Source organism: Oncorhynchus mykiss, chromosome 3 (genome assembly GCF_057628025.1).
Source record: "Oncorhynchus mykiss isolate SJ-2025 chromosome 3, ASM5762802v1, whole genome shotgun sequence".
NCBI lineage: Eukaryota > Metazoa > Chordata > Actinopteri > Salmoniformes > Salmonidae > Oncorhynchus > Oncorhynchus mykiss.
This window is the reverse complement of record NC_143024.1, coordinates 32,888,975-32,907,463: the sequence shown is the minus strand read 5'-3', so window position 1 is coordinate 32,907,463 and position 18,489 is coordinate 32,888,975. Positions and strand designations below refer to the sequence as shown.

At 42.5% G+C, this 18,489-nt stretch overlaps 1 protein-coding gene across 2 annotated transcripts in view; it reads left to right on the top strand.

Annotated features, from left to right (window-relative positions):
• The window catches only part of LOC110513430 (DENN domain-containing protein 4B), a 35,994-nt gene extending 27,805 nt beyond the window's left edge, over window positions 1-8,189 (top strand). For both annotated transcript variants that reach the window (XM_021593278.3, XM_021593273.3), the window contains exons 19-27: window positions 228-465; window positions 582-864; window positions 1,024-1,304; window positions 1,670-1,820; window positions 1,920-2,159; window positions 2,270-2,369; window positions 2,479-2,644; window positions 4,890-4,948; window positions 5,054-8,189. In XM_021593278.3, coding sequence (XP_021448953.3) covers window positions 228-465; window positions 582-864; window positions 1,024-1,304; window positions 1,670-1,820; window positions 1,920-2,159; window positions 2,270-2,369; window positions 2,479-2,644; window positions 4,890-4,948; window positions 5,054-5,199 — 1,664 coding nt within the window. In that variant the 3' untranslated portion in view covers window positions 5,200-8,189. The remainder of the gene's footprint in view (window positions 1-227; window positions 466-581; window positions 865-1,023; window positions 1,305-1,669; window positions 1,821-1,919; window positions 2,160-2,269; window positions 2,370-2,478; window positions 2,645-4,889; window positions 4,949-5,053) is intronic.
• The last annotated feature ends 10,300 nt before the right edge of the window (window positions 8,190-18,489 follow it).

Genomic DNA, 18,489 nt, shown 5'->3' with positions numbered 1-18,489 from the left:
TATTTTCACTTTATTTAGTAGATATTTTCTTAACTCTATTTCTTTAACTGCATTGTTGGGTAAGGGCTTGTGAGAAACATTTCCCGGTAAGGTCTACTCCTGTTGTTATTGCCGCATATGAGAAATAAAATGGGATTTGATTTAAGGTTTAATGTAACATAACACTCTCATCAAACAACTGTGTCTAATGTTTGGGAACCACCCTCCTAACAATTTCCACCCCACAGAGTCTAAGCTCTCAATGAAGGCGGTGCTCCGGAACCCAGGTGCCAATGGCTGCAGCAATCCTGCCTCCCGTAAGCCCCCTGTGGGGCCACGAGACACCTCCACCCCTTCTCCCTTTCCCCCTGGTGGTGTCCTGGTGCGCCGCGACCAGGTGTGCCTGTCCACCTTCTACAAAGACTGTGCCGAGACGACCGTCTCTGACCCCAACTGCAGCTGCCAGCCTGAGGAGAGAGACGGCAGGTGAGGGGGTGGAGAAGCTGGGACTGATATGTTCTGGTATGTTTTTGGATTACAGTTTGAATATCACTCAGATATACTATAAGAGTATGTCTCCCATTCCTCTGTTCTCAATGTAGGCCACCTGGGCCGAGAGACACCGTGAGCCGCAAGGCCGTGGACGAGAACTACAATAATGTGTCACCGCAGAGTCGGGGAAGCCTGGCAGGGAAACTACAGCAGCTGCTCACACCTACTCGCCATCGAGTCTCGGGGCGGCGGGCCGCAAGTGTAGACGCTCGGCGCTCGGGGGGTGAAAACGGGCCGGTGCGCAGGGTGTCGGAACAGAGGCCGTCCCGAAAAGCCCAGGTGGCTGAGAGCCTGCTGAAGGCTAAGGAGAGGCTCTACACTGCTACCTCTGAGGTGAGGGGACAACATGTGGGTTGTTGTAGCTTATAGTCTTACTCTACTGTATTGCCCAAATGATTTAGTTTACTGTGGTAAAATGCATTTGCAGATGTAGGGAGAGTTATCAAACCTGTCAAAACGTGCTTAATGTTTCTCCATCCTTTCCCTCTGTAGAGTTCTCTGTCGGTGGGGAGTGACGTCGACCTCCCTGAAACCACCAATTTGGCCTTTCCTCTCCGCAAGTCCTGGGACACCAACCAAGAGGGAGCAGGACTAGAGGTGTTGATGTCGAGCTGCTCCCTGTGTCGGAGCTGTAACTCCCTGGTCTATGATGAGGAGATAATGGCCGGGTGGACGTCTGACGACTCCAACCTCAACTCCAGCTGTCCCTTCTGCTCGACCACCTTCGTCCCCCTTCTCAACGCTGAGATCTGTGACCTAGGACCTGTCAGCAGGTAGGACTACTCCTCTCATCACCCTAACATTTAAGTGTGTCTCAAATGGCACCCTATTCCCTATATAGTGCACTACTTTTGACTGCCCTTCATTTTGACTCCTATTCTTATTCAATCTGTCTATTCAGGGTCATGTGCAGTTCTCACCATATGCATTTGGAAAGTGAAGCTACGGTTTTACTGACTAAATGCATATGGCGAGGACTGTGTAATGTATGGTGAGGACTGTGTAATGTATGGTGAGGACTGTGTAATGTATGGTGAGGATTGTATGGTGGGGACTGTATGATGCATGGTGAGGACTGTATGAGTCTTAAACTGAATGAACTTTAGACATTTTTTTTTAAACAAAACGCTCACCACAGCCTGGAACGTACCAATTGGAACATGGACGAGGAGGTGGATAGCGCAGCCAAGTCCCCTGGTGACCTGGAGGCCATCCTGGGTCACAACGGTGTGAGTGAGGACTCCAGCTCTGAGACCAGCAGTTATTCTGAAAGCAGCAGCGCTACCATGGTACTCTACCAACACGGGTTTATTTGTCATCTTTATCTGTTGGCTTCTGGGAAATATTCAGTCTAGCTATACCCACAGTTAACGTGTTATTGACTCCAGGGATCATCGGTGGGCGGGTCGCCCCAGGTGACGGTGGCCTACCTGAGCCCATTGGTGCTGCGCAAGGAGCTTGAGAGCCTGCTGGAGAACGAGGGTGAGGCGGTGCTGTCGCAGGGCCAGCTCCTGGACAGCCACTCTATCATCTTCTGGAACATGGTTTGGTACTTCCATCGCCTGGGCCTGCCCAGCAATCTGCTGCAGCTGGTTCGCTCCTCACCGCTGGCCAACCAACTAGCACAGGTAACTCCACTCCCATGCTTTTCTTGGGGCCTAGTGATTAATTATTAGCATTAGTATATTACAATACATAATGTCCTCATACTAATGTTGAGCTCCTATCTGTGTGTCAGACTTCAGAGAACTCAGCAGTGAGGGTGAGGCTGCTGTGGGACACACTGACCCCTGACACAGACTACTGGCCCCCCCTCTACATCCTGTGGAGGATACACAGTAAGATAAACACGTTATTCACTTGGAAATAGTCAGATGACACAGGTTCAGATCCTTTCATGAATTACATCTCTCGCTCTCTCTCGCTCTCACTCTCTCACTCACTCAGGTGGCGTACCCATGCGGAACCACAGCTGGCGGAGGCACAACCACCCCTTCACCCTGGCCTTCCTGGAGGAAGTGCTGCGCTGGGTCGGCATGAACGAGGTACACAAGGGAATCACTCTCTTCCTGGAAACCATTGCCAAGCAACCAGGCACACCCAAGATACAAAGGTGAGTGCAGGAAATTGCCTCTGAATCATCAATTGTTGATAGCATTTTTTGTTTGTGTAAGTAATAGTGCCTTCAGAAAGTATTCACACCCCTTGACTTTTTTCACATTTTGTTGTTACACTCGGAATTTAAAATGGATTAAAAAAATTATAATTGTCACTGGCCTACACATTCATTAATTAAAAATGAAAAGCTGAAATGTCTTCAGTCAATAAGTAATAAACCCCTTTGTTATGGCAAGCCTAAATATACTGAAAAAATATATAAATGCATGTAAAGTGTTAGTCCCATGTTTCATTAGCTGAAATAAAACATCCCAGAAATGTTACATACGCACTAAAGCAAATTTCTCTAAAATGTTGTACACAAATTTGTTTACGTCCCTGTTAGTGAGCATGTCTCCTCTATCCACCTGACAGGTGTGACATATCAATAAGCAGATTAAACAGCATAATAACTACACAGGTGCACCTTGTGCCCGGGACAATAAATGGCCACTATAAAATGTGCCGTTGTCACACAACACAATGCCACAGATGCGCAATTGGTTGACTGCAGGAATTTCCATTGTTACTAGAGAATTTGATGTTAATTTCTCTACTATAAGCTCTAAAAGCTTATAAAAATTCAATTCAACATCATTTTAGAGAATTTGGCAGTACGTCCAACCGGCCTCACAACCGCAGACCACATGTAACCACGCCTGCCCAGGACCTCCACACCCGACTTCTGAGGAGTATTTTTGACTGATATCCCTTTTGTGGGGGAAAAACTCATTCTGATTAGAGGCGGGCAGAGGCGCCCCTGCCCAGTCATGTGAAATCTATAGATTAGGACCTAATTTATTTATTTAAATTGACTGATTTCCTTATATGAACTGTAACTATTGCATGTTACATTTTTATTGCATGTTGCATTTTATATAGTTAATGAGTAAAAAATTGCTTAACAAGTCACAAGTTTTATGAATAGTGTTTAACATGATTTTTAGTACTTAATTGTATGTGTCGGGTACTGAGATTATCTGTAAGGTCCCTCAGTTGAGCAGTGATTTTCAAACACAGATTCAACCACGAAGACCAGGGAGGTTTTGCAATGCCTCGCAAAGAAGGGCACCTATTGGTAGATGGGTAAAAAAAATTACGACATTGAATATCCTTGATGAAGTTATTAATTACAATTTGGATGGTGTATCAATAAACCCAGTCACTACAAAGATGCAGGCGTCGTTCCTAACTCGGTTGTCGGAGAGAAAGGAAACCGCTCAGGGATTTCCCTATGAGGCCAAACAGTTACAGAGTTTAATGGCTGTGATAGGACAACAATAAGAATGGATCAACAACATTGTAGTTAGTGTGCAATACTAACCTAATTGACAGAATGAAAAGGAAGCCTGTACATAATAAAAATATTCCAAAACATGCATCCTGTTTGCAACAAGGCATTAAAGTAATACTGCAAAGAATGTGGCAAAGCAATTCACTTTTTGTATTGAATACAAAGTGTTAGGTTTGGGGAAAATCCAATACAACACATTACTTGAGTACCACTCTCCATATTTTCAGGCGTAGTGGTGGCTGCATCATGATATGGGAATGCTTGTAATCATTAAGGACTGGGGAGTTTTTCAGGATGAAAAAGAAACAGAATAGAGCTAAGCACAGAGGAATACCTGATTGTCTGCTTTTCACCAGCAGGATAATAACCTAAAGCACAAGGTCAAATCTACACTGGAGTTGCTTACCAAGAAGACAGTGAATGTTCCTGAGTGTCCGAGTTACAGTTTTGACTTAAATCTACTTGAAATCTATGGCAAGACCTGAAAATGGTTGTCTAGCAATGATCAACAACAAACTTGACAGATTTTGAAGAGTTTTGAAAAGAATAATGGGCAAATGTTGCACAATCCAGGTGTGGAAAGCTCTTAGAGACTTACCCAAAAAGACTCACAGCTGTAATTGCTGCCAAAAGTGCGTCTTGAAAGTATTGACTCAGGGGTATGAATACTTATGTAAATGAGATATTTCATTTTCAATTAAATGTCTAAACATGTTTTTACTTTGTCATTTTGGGGCATTGTGTGTAAATGGGTGAGAAAAAAATATATTTAATCAATTTTGAATTCAGGGTGTAACACAACAATGTGGAATAAGTCAAGGGGTATGATACTGTATTTTCTCAAGGCACTGTTTTCGTTATATGATTGCACAATTGTGATCGATAGTACTTTGTGTTGTGTGTCCAGGAGTCTGTACAGAGAGATGCTCTTCCTCACGCTGGCTGCCATGGGTAGAGATCACGTTGGTAAGCAGCCTCTTTAAGACACTTCAAACACAGTTGGAATACAAGAACTTCAGTATAGTTTCAAACCAACCAGGCTTATTGCTTACACCACTTTCTGTCTTTTAGCTGCGTTTGATAAGAAATACAAGGCTGCGTACCAACGGCTGAGTGGCTCCTTGGGCCGTGAGGAGCTCCGCAGGAAGCGAGCCCAGCCACCTAGCCCCAAGGCTGTGGACTGCAGACGGAGCTTCCTTCTGCCCCTCGAGTGCTAATACCACCTGCAGGCTCCACCCACTCCAATCCAGATCCGCCCCCATCGCTGCTGCCTCCACTCCCTAGAACACTGATACCCAGCTGCCAAGAAGAAGGGATTGGAGAAGTTAGACCAAAAACAACAGACAGATAATTCTGCCTTCACTTTGGACTTCTCCATTGTGCTGCCACCTAGCACAGCTTGGCCACACTATAAAAGCCCCCTGACTGTGTAACCACACCTCACTATCCTTGTTTATGTGAACCCGATATCTACATTTGACCTTCATTAATTTCCATTGTGCAACTGGCCTTTGGACAGCTTCCTCAATAACTAACAACCCTCTCGTCCTATAGTTTGGCTACAGGGATTATTGGACCTGGTACATACAGCCCAGCCCCCTTGGACTTTGCTCATTGCTCATATATACATGGCCTCTGCCTCACCAATATAACTCATACTGGTTTGTAGGTCATAAACCATGCATTTCATTCGTATGCAACATGTAAGGCATATTACCGACCTGCGATCTATGCATTCAATGTGAATATATTCTATAATTTGCATTGCTTTCAGACAGAAAATCTCATGAGTGGGAGATGTCTAGTGATCCTTGATGTGATGGGAAGTGTCTATCATCGAACTGTAACATACATTACATTGCAAGGGTACATACCAATCACTCAGTCACAGTCAAAACCTTTAGATTAGATCGCATTTCATGCCTCTCTTGCTCTTTTTCACCCTCTGGAATGAATTCTGTCAACTGGACACTGCTTCAGCAAGTCAATCCAAACGAGGATGTTTACTCTGGGAGAGGATGATATTGAATATCGACTTCGGGTGAGGATATCTTCGGGAGGATTATGTCAGCTCAGATGTCGAATCTGGGAGAGAATTATGTCAACTAAGAAAGGATGATGTTGACTGGGAAAGGATGATGTCAACTCTCGGAAAGGATGATGTCAAATCTGGGAGATGATGTCAACTCTGGTAAAGGAGGATGTTGACTGGGAAAGGATGATGTTTCCTATTGATTTTGGGAGAGTATGATGTTAACTATCGGTTTTGGGAGCAGATGGTGAGCTGTGGGGATCAGCAATGTAATGGTTTGATCACTATCACTATATGGTTTCCTTAGTGTGTGTGTTTTCCAGCTCATGGTGTGGAATGGAGCTATGGTCAAACTTTGGGTATGGCATGAAATAGCCTATGCAGAGTCGCCAGAAATGCTAACATCCGGTTGTCAGGGATACAGTATTTTCAACCTGACGGAAGTGGGAACTCTGCTCAGGCATCTTTCTATGCCTGCAACATTAGGTTAGGCAGGAAGTGGAGGGGGTGTGACTGGGAACAGACACTGACAGTCAAGGAGAATCCACGAGTCCTATAAAACCCCAGTCCTGCGCCCCTACATCACAACCAGGAAGGACTTTTCATACATGGACACACATACATATTGCATACAGGATTTATCAGTTGTATTGTGTTTTTAATTCCCTGTACTGTTCTTGTGAATTTGAAGTGTGATTGGGGGTTCTCAGTTCAAGAACTGATTCTCAGAAAGTGGCTGACAGAAGAATAAAAGAAAAACGTGTAGAAGGGGGGTTGATTATGGTATGTATGATGTCATGTGTGTTCTCATGTTTTATGCGTATTTACCTCATCTCATACCTCTTTTCCCGTGTTAAACGGGAGTGATTTGTCTGGGAGGATGGTCCACAAGGAAATGACTGTGATGGACCTTTAGTAGTAGTAGAATGTGATGGAACTTGAGTCACACATCACCAGTTTTTCATTCACCACACATTTAGGCCAGTAGTGGGTTAAGAATTTTTGGCAGAGATCAAAGAACTTTAGAAGATCCAGTTGAGTGGAAGTGTTTAAGGAGAGGAAGGTACTTCACTGTGGAGCACATACTTACCTACTAGGTTCTTGTTTTCATGTACAGTACCTGTGAGGCCTTTTCCCCTCTTAATTGAACACTTTATTTGTTGTTCGACTTTGTATATGAAAACAAATGAATTGCACAATGGACTTTTCATTTTCTTTCAATTTCATATGATGTTGCCACACTGTTAAATGCCTCTGTTACCGTCATACCTTGTTTTTGATCTTGCAGTGTTATATAGCAGCGTCACGAGAGAACGCCTTGTGTTCTGCCTTTGAAGATTGTGTGAGTGACAGAAATTATTGTCCCCACCTGGGGAGTAAAGCTGTATTTACAACTAGGGATGTGAAGTTGTAGCGAGAACAATTTTCAGATCTCATATTTTAGTCCTGAGGGTGAGATATATTTCAGATGGCACTGATATCATTGTGAGTCTACCCATATATCATTAAAGTACAAGGGAGACATTGTTTGCACACAGCCATCCAGTCAACAGGGATATACAGACTGGAGCAAAGCATTGAGTATTCTCAGCCAGTAGAGGGCAGTAGGGCATGCAGAGTCCAGTTCTAGCCATTGGTAGGGTGAATTGGGCTTGATCATGCTAAGGCAACCCTGGTCTTGGAATTGACACGTCTTTAGTAATAACATGGTGGGAACCTGTTTATTCAAATTGCCTATCAGTGGTCATGACGTAAAGGAGACCCAAGAGGGAATGCTGTTTAAAAGTTAAGACTTGAGTTATCGTCAGCGTCTCTAATTACACCCTATTTGGCTCTTGGTCAAAGGTAGTGAACTGTATGGATAGTAGGTTGATAAAATGGTGTATATTTTGAGATTTCCCAGCCCGAAGTTAGATTGTAAAAATAAGGTAGGTAGATTTGTTCCCCAACGTAGGCAATATTACATTTATGGCCACTATTTCAATGCACCGGACTGCAAGTGAATATAAGGGACATTTATATTGTCTGTTCCTTTATTGGTCAAGTGAGCAAAGAAATGAAGAGAGGATATCTGTATTTAAAATATATTGTGTTTGCTGTTGTAATTTATATGGATGTGACTTCAGTTGTAAATGTCTTGTTTTATAGAAGGAAAATACAAACAGATTCCCCAAAGTTCTGTTTTCTTGTGTGATTTAATGTATGATTTTCTCTCTGCCTAACAATAGTATTAGAGCGGCTCTAAATTACATCCTAAAATAGTTTTCTCTGACCCGTCTTTGTTCTGAAGTATTGAAAAGTTTTAAGGCCAGATAAAGCAGCAAATATTGTTCAATTGTGTGTGTATATATACAGTACCAGTCAAAAGTTTGGACACCTACTCATTCTAGGGTTTTTCTTTATTTTTACTATTTTCTACATTGTAGAATTAATAGTGAAGACATCAGAACTATGAAATAACACAGTAACCAAAAAACTGTTAAACAAATTTAAATATATTTTATACTTCAGATTCTTCAAAGTAGCCACCCTTTGCCTTGATGACAGCTTTGCACAATTATCTTTGTGCAAATTATCTTTGAAGACAGGGTCCTGAAAAAGGGACGTTTATTTTTTTGAAATGTCCCTTTTTCAGGACCCTGTCTTTCAAAGACAATTCGTAAAAATCCAAATAACTTTACAGATCTTCATTGTAAAGGGTTTAGACACTGTTTCCCATGCTTGTTCAACGAACCATAAACAATTAATGAACATGCACCTGTGGAACGGTCGTTAAGACACTAACAGCTTATAGACGGTAGGCAATTGATGTCACAGTTATGAAAACTTAGGACATTAAAGAGGCCTTTCTACTGACTCTGAAAACCCCCAAAACAAAGATGCACAGGGTCCCTGCTCATCTGCGTGAACGTGCCTTAGGCATGCTGCAAAGAGGCATGAGGACTGCAGATGTGGTCAGGGCAATAAATTGCTATATCCGTACTGTGAGACGCCTAAGACAGCGCTACAGGGAGACAGGGAGGACAGGTTATAGTCATCGCAGTGGCAGACCACGTGTAACAACACCTGCACAGGATTGGTACATCTGAACATCACACCTCCGGGACAGGTACAGGATGGCAACAACAAGACCACTGATAATCTCCCTCGATCTGGGGCTCCACTCAAGATCTCACCCCGTGGGGTCAAAATGATCACAAGAACGGTGAGCAAAAAAAACAGAACCACACAGGGGGACCTAGTGAATGACCTGCAGAGAGCTGTGACCAAAGTAACAAAGCCTACCATCAGCAAGGGCATTGAAGAAGAAACGTGGCTGGGTCTTTCAGCATGACAATGATCCCAAACACACCGCCCGGGCAACGAAGGAGTGGCTTCGTAAGAAGCTTTTCAAGGTCCTGGAATGGCCTAGCCAGTCTCCAGATCTCAACCCCATAGAAAATCTTTGGAGGGAGTTGAAAGTCCGTGTTGCCCAGCAACAGCCCCAAAACATCACTGCTCTAGAGGAGATCTGCATGGAGGAATGGGCCAAAATACCAGCAACAGTGTGTGAAAACCTTGTGAAGACTTACAGAAAACGTTTGACCTCTGTCATTGCCAACAAAGGGTATATAACAAAGTATTGAGATAAACTTTTGTTATTGACCAAATACTTATTTTCCACCATAGTTTGCAAATAAATTCATTAAAAATCCTACAATGTGATTTTCTGGATTTTTTTCCCTCATTTTGTCTGTCATAGTTGAAGTGTACCTATGATGAAAATTACAGCCCTCTCTCATCTTTTTAAGTGGGAGAACTTGGACAATTGGTGGCTGACTAAATACTTTTTTGCCCCACTGTATCTGTGGAAATTGTTCAGTTTAAGTCTCAGTTGTTGAATCTTTTTATGTTAATACAAATATTTACATGTTAAGTTTGCTGAAAATAAATGCAGTTGACAGTGAGAGGACGTTTCTTTTTATTTTGCTGAGTTTGTGTGTGTGTGTATGTGTATATACAGTGCCTTGCGAAAGTATTCGGCCCCCTTGAACTTTGCGACCTTTTGCCACATTTCAGGCTTCAAACATAAAGATATAAAACTGTATTTTTTTGTGAAGAATCAACAACAAGTGGGACACAATCATGAAGTGGAACGACATTTATTGGATATTTCAAACTTTTTTAACAAATCAAAAACTGAAAAATTGGGCGTGCAAAATTATTCAGCCCCTTTACTTTCAGTGCAGCAAACTCTCTCCAGAAGTTCAGTGAGGATCTCTGAATGATCCAATGTTGACCTAAATGACTAATGATGATAAATACAATCCACCTGTGTGTAATCAAGTCTCCGTATAAATGCACCTGCACTGTGATAGTCTCAGAGGTCCGTTAAAAGCGCAGAGAGCATCATGAAGAACAAGGAACACACCAGGCAGGTCCGAGATACTGTTGTGAAGAAGTTTAAAGCCTGATTTGGATACAAAAAGATTTCCCAAGCTTTAAACATCCCAAGGAGCACTGTGCAAGCGATAATATTGAAATGGAAGGAGTATCAGACCACTGCAAATCTACCAAGACCTGGCCGTCCCTCTAAACTTTCAGCTCATACAAGGAGAAGACTGATCAGAGATGCAGCCAAGAGGCCCATGATCACTCTGGATGAACTGCAGAGATCTACAGCTGAGGTGGGAGACTCTGTCCATAGGACAACAATCAGTTGTATATTGCACAAATCTGGCCTTTATGGAAGAGTGGCAAGAAGAAAGCCATTTCTTAAAGATATCCATGAAAAGTGTTGTTTAAAGTTTGCCACAAGCCACCTGGGAGACACACCAAACATGTGGAAGAAGATGCTCTGGTCAGATGAAACCAAAATTTAACTTTTTGGCAACAATGCAAAACGTTATGTTTGGCGTAAAAGCAACACAGCTGAACACACCATCCCCACTGTCAAACATGGTGGTGGCAGCATCATGGTTTGGGCCTGCTTTTCTTCAGCAGGGACAGGGAAGATGGTTAAAATTGATGGGAAGATGGATGGAGCCAAATACAGGACCATTCTGGAAGAAAACCTGATGGAGTCTGCAAAAGACCTGAGACTGGGACGGAGATTTGTCTTCCAACAAGACAATGATCCAAAACATAAAGCAAAATCTACAATGGAATGGTTCAAAAATAAACATATCCAGGTGTTAGAATGGCCAAGTCAAAGTCCAGACCTGAATCCAATCGAGAATCTGTGGAAAGAACTGAAAACTGCTGTTCACAAATGCTCTCCATCCAACCTCACTGAGCTCGAGTTGTTTTGCAAGGAGGAATGGGAAAATATTTCAGTCTCTTGATGTGCAAAACTGATAGACATCCCCCAAGCGACTTACAGCTGTAATCGCAGCAAAAGGTGGCGCTACAAAGTATTAACTTAAGGGGGCTGAATAATTTTGCACGCCCAATTTTTCAGTTTTTGATTTGTTAAAAAAGTTTGAAATATCCAATAAATGTCGTTCCACTTCATGATTGTGTCCCACTTGTTGTTGATTCTTCACAAAAAAATACAGTTTTATATCTTTATGTTTGAAGCCTGAAATGTGGCAAAAGGTCGCAAAGTTCAAGGGGGCCGAATACTTTCGCAAGGCACTGTACATACGCTCATAATATACTCATAATCAGTATGAGACCATTGTATCCTGCATAAGGTTATGTAGCAGTGTCATCTTACACTAAAGCTCTGTCTGATCTACATTGTACAGTAGTTGCATCAGCCCAGTGGGATATGCGTTCCCAACCAGTTCATCTGGTCCAGTTGCCATGGACCTTTTTATTCCACTGTCAGTATAAGTCAGTACATGACACCTTTATTTCAAGAGCATATATCAAAGTGGTCTTTTTTCACTGGCGTTGGGCAGGGTGTTGGGTTGTTTTGCCCCCTGTTTTTTGGTCTTCTTTATACGCCTCAGCTTGTTTATTTTCTGACAACTTACTATTCAATGAAATGGAATGTAGTTCCTGATGTCTGCTGCAGGAAATATTGGTTTTCTTAAATGTAAACAGGGAAATGTCAAAGCTGGGGAAGCAAATAATCTTCATCTTTATCTCTACTCTTTTCCTCCATCCTATTTCCTCCATGACCACAAGCCTTGTAGAGAGGAATGGTGTAAAAATCTGAGCCGTATGCATGCAGTGAGAGGAGGTCTTGCCAGGCCAGCTCAGATTAGACCACTGTGATCGTCGCTATGTGAAACCCTAAACCCCATTATGTGGCTAACAGGATAAAGCTTTGCTACTGCTGGGCGGACAATGCGCTACAGAGGGCTCTCAATACAGCCATGCTTACTGCTCACTGTTTAACCACAGAGGCCTGGGAATAACTCTATTAGTCTCTGTATGCATACTATGGAGGATAAAGTGCTCCTATCGATTGAAATGCCCTTTGCCATTTCCTCTTGGGTGAAATATCATAGGCTATTATAAGCTGATGTACCTGCAGGGTAAGAGTACTGATTCACATCATCTGATGCATTACAGGTTGAAGGTTCATGTCAGTTTGTTGAGTGTTGAGCATCCCTGTCATTTGAATGTGGAATCCAAACTAACTTCATTCTGAAGACCTGAATTCCTTTCAATTGTGATACAATTCTTTATATGTTATGTGCTACAAAATATGAATTTGACCGATTTGAGTAAATGAACATACTCCAAACAGACAATACTAGTTTATCTTCTCTTCTATAAAGTCCTGAAACACTCTGAAATGTATGATGTTGCCCTTCGAGACATAATAACCTCACTGATCGATAAGACTTGGATAACTTCGCACTGTCCAGACCTGTAATACCATAGCAACAACCATCTTCAAGCCATCTGCTCTCTCTGATCTGATCTCTGAGACACCAACCTTTACTGGCTAGATTAGGACAATATATGAGGTTAGATGTTTTGTTCTTAAACCTACTGCATCATACTGAGGTTTATTGTCAATGAGGGATATTTGAGTGATGTTGCACAGTAAAGCCTGACCGGCTTCACGATGAGTCTACAAAACATTATGTACACATTGACAACATATGAGACTTGCAGTATGTAGATTTAAACATACTGGGCTCAGCAGATGAAGGTACATTTTCAGTAGGAACTGATTTAATGGTGGTGAGAAGAACCAGGATGATTATGAGAAATCACAAAAGCTGCGCTTAGACAGGCAGCGCAATTCTGATATTTATTTTCCACTAATTGGTCTTTTGACCAATCAGATCAGCTCTGAAAAAGAGCTGATGTGAAATATCTGGTGTGATTGGTCAAAAGACTAAATAGTGGGAAAAATATCAGAATTGGGCTGCCTAATGAGTTCGCTAAGAAAATCACAAAGGGTTGTGGGCTGCGGGGTGACTGTCTATACCTTAAAAAAAAACTGGAATGGGTAGACATGTTTTGTGTCTGTTTCTCTCTGACTCTTTGCATGTATATATCTCTGGACATTCCCAGTTGGACCAGACCCCTAAGTATATATATATTTTCATGTCCTTTCTATCTCCCTAGCAACTTTAATGGCCAGATTAGGAGAAAATATGATATGAGATGCTGATACAGCTGTAGTATAGTTTTAACGAGCCCATGGGGGACAGTTGATTGATGTTGTCCAGTAAAATTGGCAAGCATGACCACCTTCACTCCCTTACCAGACTGTGTAAAACATTATATTTGGTGTTCAAGATGTGTAAAACATTTTTTAAGGGGGAGTACATTGTATGGTGAGTTTAATAAAAGTTGTTCTGTGGGTGGGGAGCATGGGACAGTAAGCTTGGCTTTAGATCAGGATGAGTGACCAGATGATCTGCTAATTTTTGTAATACGTCTGTCTATTAAGTATTATTGCGCAATATTATTATATTTGAACTGCTATTCTAAAGACCGTATATGTTTGATATATCTAAAACAATTCTATAGATACTCATTCATTCACTTGATAAAAGATGCTAAATTTAACTTTCATTAGACACTACCATTACATAGAAGAAGAAAACGGTCCTCTTCCTCAGATGATGAGGATCAGATTTAATGATGGTGAGAACCAGGGGGATTAGGATAGGAACAGTCACTGAGCTACTTACTAATGAGCTAGTTAAGAAGATACAAAACAACTGTGTGTAGGTAGGATCTATGCCTCTTCCCTCAGATGGCAAAAAAAAAAACATGCCTCATTCTCCTCCCAGATCCTTGTTTTGCATGTTGATATCTCCCTCATAATAGACCAGGCCATTCCCACTTGGACCGATCCCCAATTAGATCCCTTTATATGAACAGAAGACCACCTAATGAATAGCACGCTGCTACTAGCCTGTTGTTCTCCCTTAAGAGGGGTGCGTATTGTGTGTGTTAGGGGGTCTGATGCCTGTTAATTGGCTGGTCTGTCCTACTGTGAGCCGCACTGCATTCCATTCCAACAGCTTTGGTAATGGAGCCATAGTGAGGACCGTTGGGGCAGAGGGTGGCTGAATGTGTTTTTCTTTTTAAACATTCGTTATTGTACCCAAGGTTGAGAACTTCTTTGAGGCTGGTGGAGTTGAGATGATGAGATGATTTGAGTTGGTGAATGGTCTTCATTGAACAGACCTTCAACTTGCTTGTAGCTACTATGACTGTGTTTTTAGTAAAGCTGCAGTACAATATGCTTCCCCTTCTCATCATCAAGAATCCACTTTTTTTAGGAGAGAAAAAAAACACCAAAGAGGAACAACATGATGACTTTATTCAAATGAGTTTATCCCCTGCTAAGAAGTTTCCTTTCGTTTGAAAGTTTGTTTCTTAAATCCTTTGTTGTTGTTGTAATGAATTCTTTACAGTGATGTTTTTTCATCGTATTTTAAATAACTTGTAGAAAATAGACTTTATGGCACTGTCATGAAGCATTATGACCATCATAATGCCAGATAGGCCTATCACGTACAGTACATGCCCTTATGTCAGTCATCAATCAAAAAGAGGGTGTCTTGTCCTGCTCCTGAAGGATAACAACCTCTAACTCAACGTGAGCAAGACAAAGGAGATGATCGTGGACTACAGGAAAAGGAGGGCCAAGCACACCCCCATTCTCATTGATGGGGCTGTAGTGGATCCAGTTGAGAGCTTCAAGTTCCTTGGTGTCCACATCACCAACAAACTATCATGGTCCAAACACACCAAGACAGTCATGAAGAGGGCACGACAACGCCTATTCCCCCCTCAGGAGACTGAAAAGATTTGGCATTGGTCCTCAGATTCTCAAAAAGTTATACAGCTGCACCATCAAGAGCATCACCGCCTGGTATGGCAACTTCTCAGCCTCCGACCACAATGCACTACAGAGGGTAGTGCGTACAGCCCAGTACATCACTAGGACCAAGCGTCCTGCCATCCAGCCACCCTAGTCATATACTGTTCTCTCTGCTACTGCACGGAAAGCGGTACCTGAGCACCAAGTCTAGGTCCAAAAGGCTTCTTAACAGCTTCTACCCACAAGCCCCCCCCCCCCCCCCCCCCCCCCCCCCCACACACACACACATTTTTACACTGCTGCTACTCTCTGTTTATTATCTATGCACAGTCACTTTACCTACATGTACATATTACCTTAATTACCTCGACTAAGCTGTGCCCCCGCACATTGACTCGGTACCGATACCCCAAGTATATAGCCTCGCTACTGTTATTTTATTGTTGCTCTTTAATTATCTGTTATTTTTATTTTTTATTTTTTATTTGTATTTTTTATTTTATTTTTTTTCATTCTTTTTTCTTTCTTTCTTTTTTACTTCAGTTTATTTTAGTAAATACTTTAACACTTATTTTTCTTAACTGCGTTGTTGGTTAAGGGCTTTTAAGTAAGCATTTCATATGATCATATGTTTCCTGTAGTTCTTGACCAGGTTTGCACACACTGCAGCAGAGATTTTGGCCCACTCCTCCATACAGACCTTCTCCAGATCCTTCAGGTTTCGGGGCTGTCGCTGGGCAATACAGACTTTCAGCTCCCTCCAAATATGTTCTATTGGGTTCAGGTCTGGAGACTGGCTAGGCCACTCCAGGACCTTGAGCTGCTTCTTACGGAGCCACTCCTTAGTTGCCCTGGCTGTGTGTTTCGGGTCGTTGTCATGCTGGAAGACCCAGCCACGACCCACTTACTGAGGGAAGGAGGTTGTTGGCCAAGATCTTGCGATACATGGCCCCATCCATCCTCCCCTCAATACGGTGCAGTCGTCCTGTCCCTTTTGCAGAAAGGCATCCCCAAAGAATGATGTTTCCACCTCCATGCTTCACGGTTGGGATGGTGTTCTTGGGGTTGTACTCATCCTTTTTCTTCCTCCAAACACGGCGAGTGGAGTTTAGACCAAAAAGCTCTATTTCTGTCTCATCAGACCACATGACCTTCTCCCATTCCTCCTCTGGATCATCCAGATGGTCATTGGCAAACTTCAGACGGGCCTGGACATGCGCTGGCTTGAGCAGGGGGACCTTGCGTGCGTTGCAGGATTTTAATCCATGACGGCATAGTGTGTTACTCATGGTTTTCTTTGAGACTGTGGTCCCAGCTCTCTTCAGGTCATTGACCAGGTCCTGCCGTGTAGTTCTGGGCTGATCCCTCACCTTCCTCATGATCATTGATGCCCCACGAGGTGAGATCTTGCATGGAGCACCAGACCGAGGGTGATTGACCGTCATCTTGAACTTCTTCCATTTTCTAATAATTGCGCCAACAGTTGTTGCCTTCTCACCAAGCTGCTTGCCTATTGTCCTGTAGCCCATCCCAGCCTTGTGCAGGTCTACAATTTTATCCCTGATGTCCTTACACAGCTCTCTGGTCTTGGCCATTGTGGAGAGGTTGGAGTCTGTTTGATTGAGTGTGTGGACAGGTGCAAATCATACAGGTAATGAGTGGAGAACAGGAGGGATTCTTAAAGAAAAACTAACAGGTCTGTGAGAGCCGGAATTCTTACTGGTTGTTAGGTGATCAAATACTTATGTCATGCAATAAAATGCTAATTAATTACTTAAATATCATACAATGTTATTTTCTGGATTTTTGTTTTAGATTGTGTCTCTCACAGTTGAAGTGTACCTATGATAAAAATTACAGACCTCTACATGCTTTGTAAGTAGGAAAACCTGCAAAATCGGCAGTGTATCAAATATGTATATATACAGTGCATTCGGAAAGTATTCAGACACCTTAACTTTTTCCACATTTTGTTACGTTACAGCATTATTCTAAAATGTATTAAATTGTTTTTTTTCTTCATCAATCTACACATAATTACAAAGCAAAAACTGTTTTTTAGAAATTTTTGCAAATGTATTGAAAAAAATAACAGAAATGTTACAGTATTTAGACCCTTTACTCATACTTTGTTGAAGTAACTTTGGCAGCGATTACAGTCTAGAGTCTTCTTGGGTATGACGCTACAAGCTTGGCACACTTGTATTTGGGGAGTTTCTCCCATTCTTCTCTGCAGATCCACTCCTGCGTTGTCTTGGCTGTGTGCTTAGAGTCATTGTCCTGTTGGAAGGTGAACCTTGAACCCAGTCTGAGGTCCTGAGCGCTCTGGAGCAGGTTTTCATCATGGATTTCTCTGTACTTTTGTTTGTTCATCTTTCCCTCGATCCTGACTAGTCTCCCAGTCCCTGCCGCTGAAAAACATCTGCACAGCATGATGCTACCACCACCATGCCTCCCCGTAGGAATGGTTTTGGGTTTCCTTTAGATGTGATGTTTGGCATTCAGGCCAAAGAGTTCAATCTTGATTTAATCAGACCAGAGAATCTTGTTTCTCATGGTCTGGGAGTCCTTTAGGTGACTTTTGGGTTGTCATGTGCCTTTTACTGAGTAGTGGCTTCAGTCTGGCCACTCTACCATAAAGTCCTGATTGGTGGAGTGCTGCAGAGATGATTGTCCTTCTGGAAGGTTCTCCCATCTCCACAAAGGAACTCTAGAGCTCTGTCAGAGTAGTCATCTGGTTCTCCCTGATCAAGGTCCTTCTCCCCTGATTGCTCAGTTTGGCCGGGTGGCCAGCTCTAGGAAGAGTCTTGTGGTTCCAAACTTTTTCCATTTAATAATGATGGAGGCCACTGTGTTCTTGGGGACCTTCAATGCCTCGACACAATCCTTCCTCAGACCTTCGACCTCATGACTTCGGTCAGCCACCAATTGTGCAAGTTCTCCCACTTGAAAAGATGAGAGAGGCCTGTAATTTTCATCATAGGTACACTTCAACTATGACAGACAAAATGAGGAAAACAAATCCAAAAAATCACATTGTAGGATTTTTAATGAATTTATTTGCAAATTATGGTGGAAAATAAGTATTTGGTCAATAACAAAAGTTTATCTCAATACTTTGTTATATACCCTTTGTTGGCAATGACAGAGGTCAAACGTTTTCTGTAAGTCTTCACAAGGTTTTCACACACTGTTGCTGGTATTTTGGCCCATTCTTCCATGCAGATCTCCTCTAGAGCAGTGATG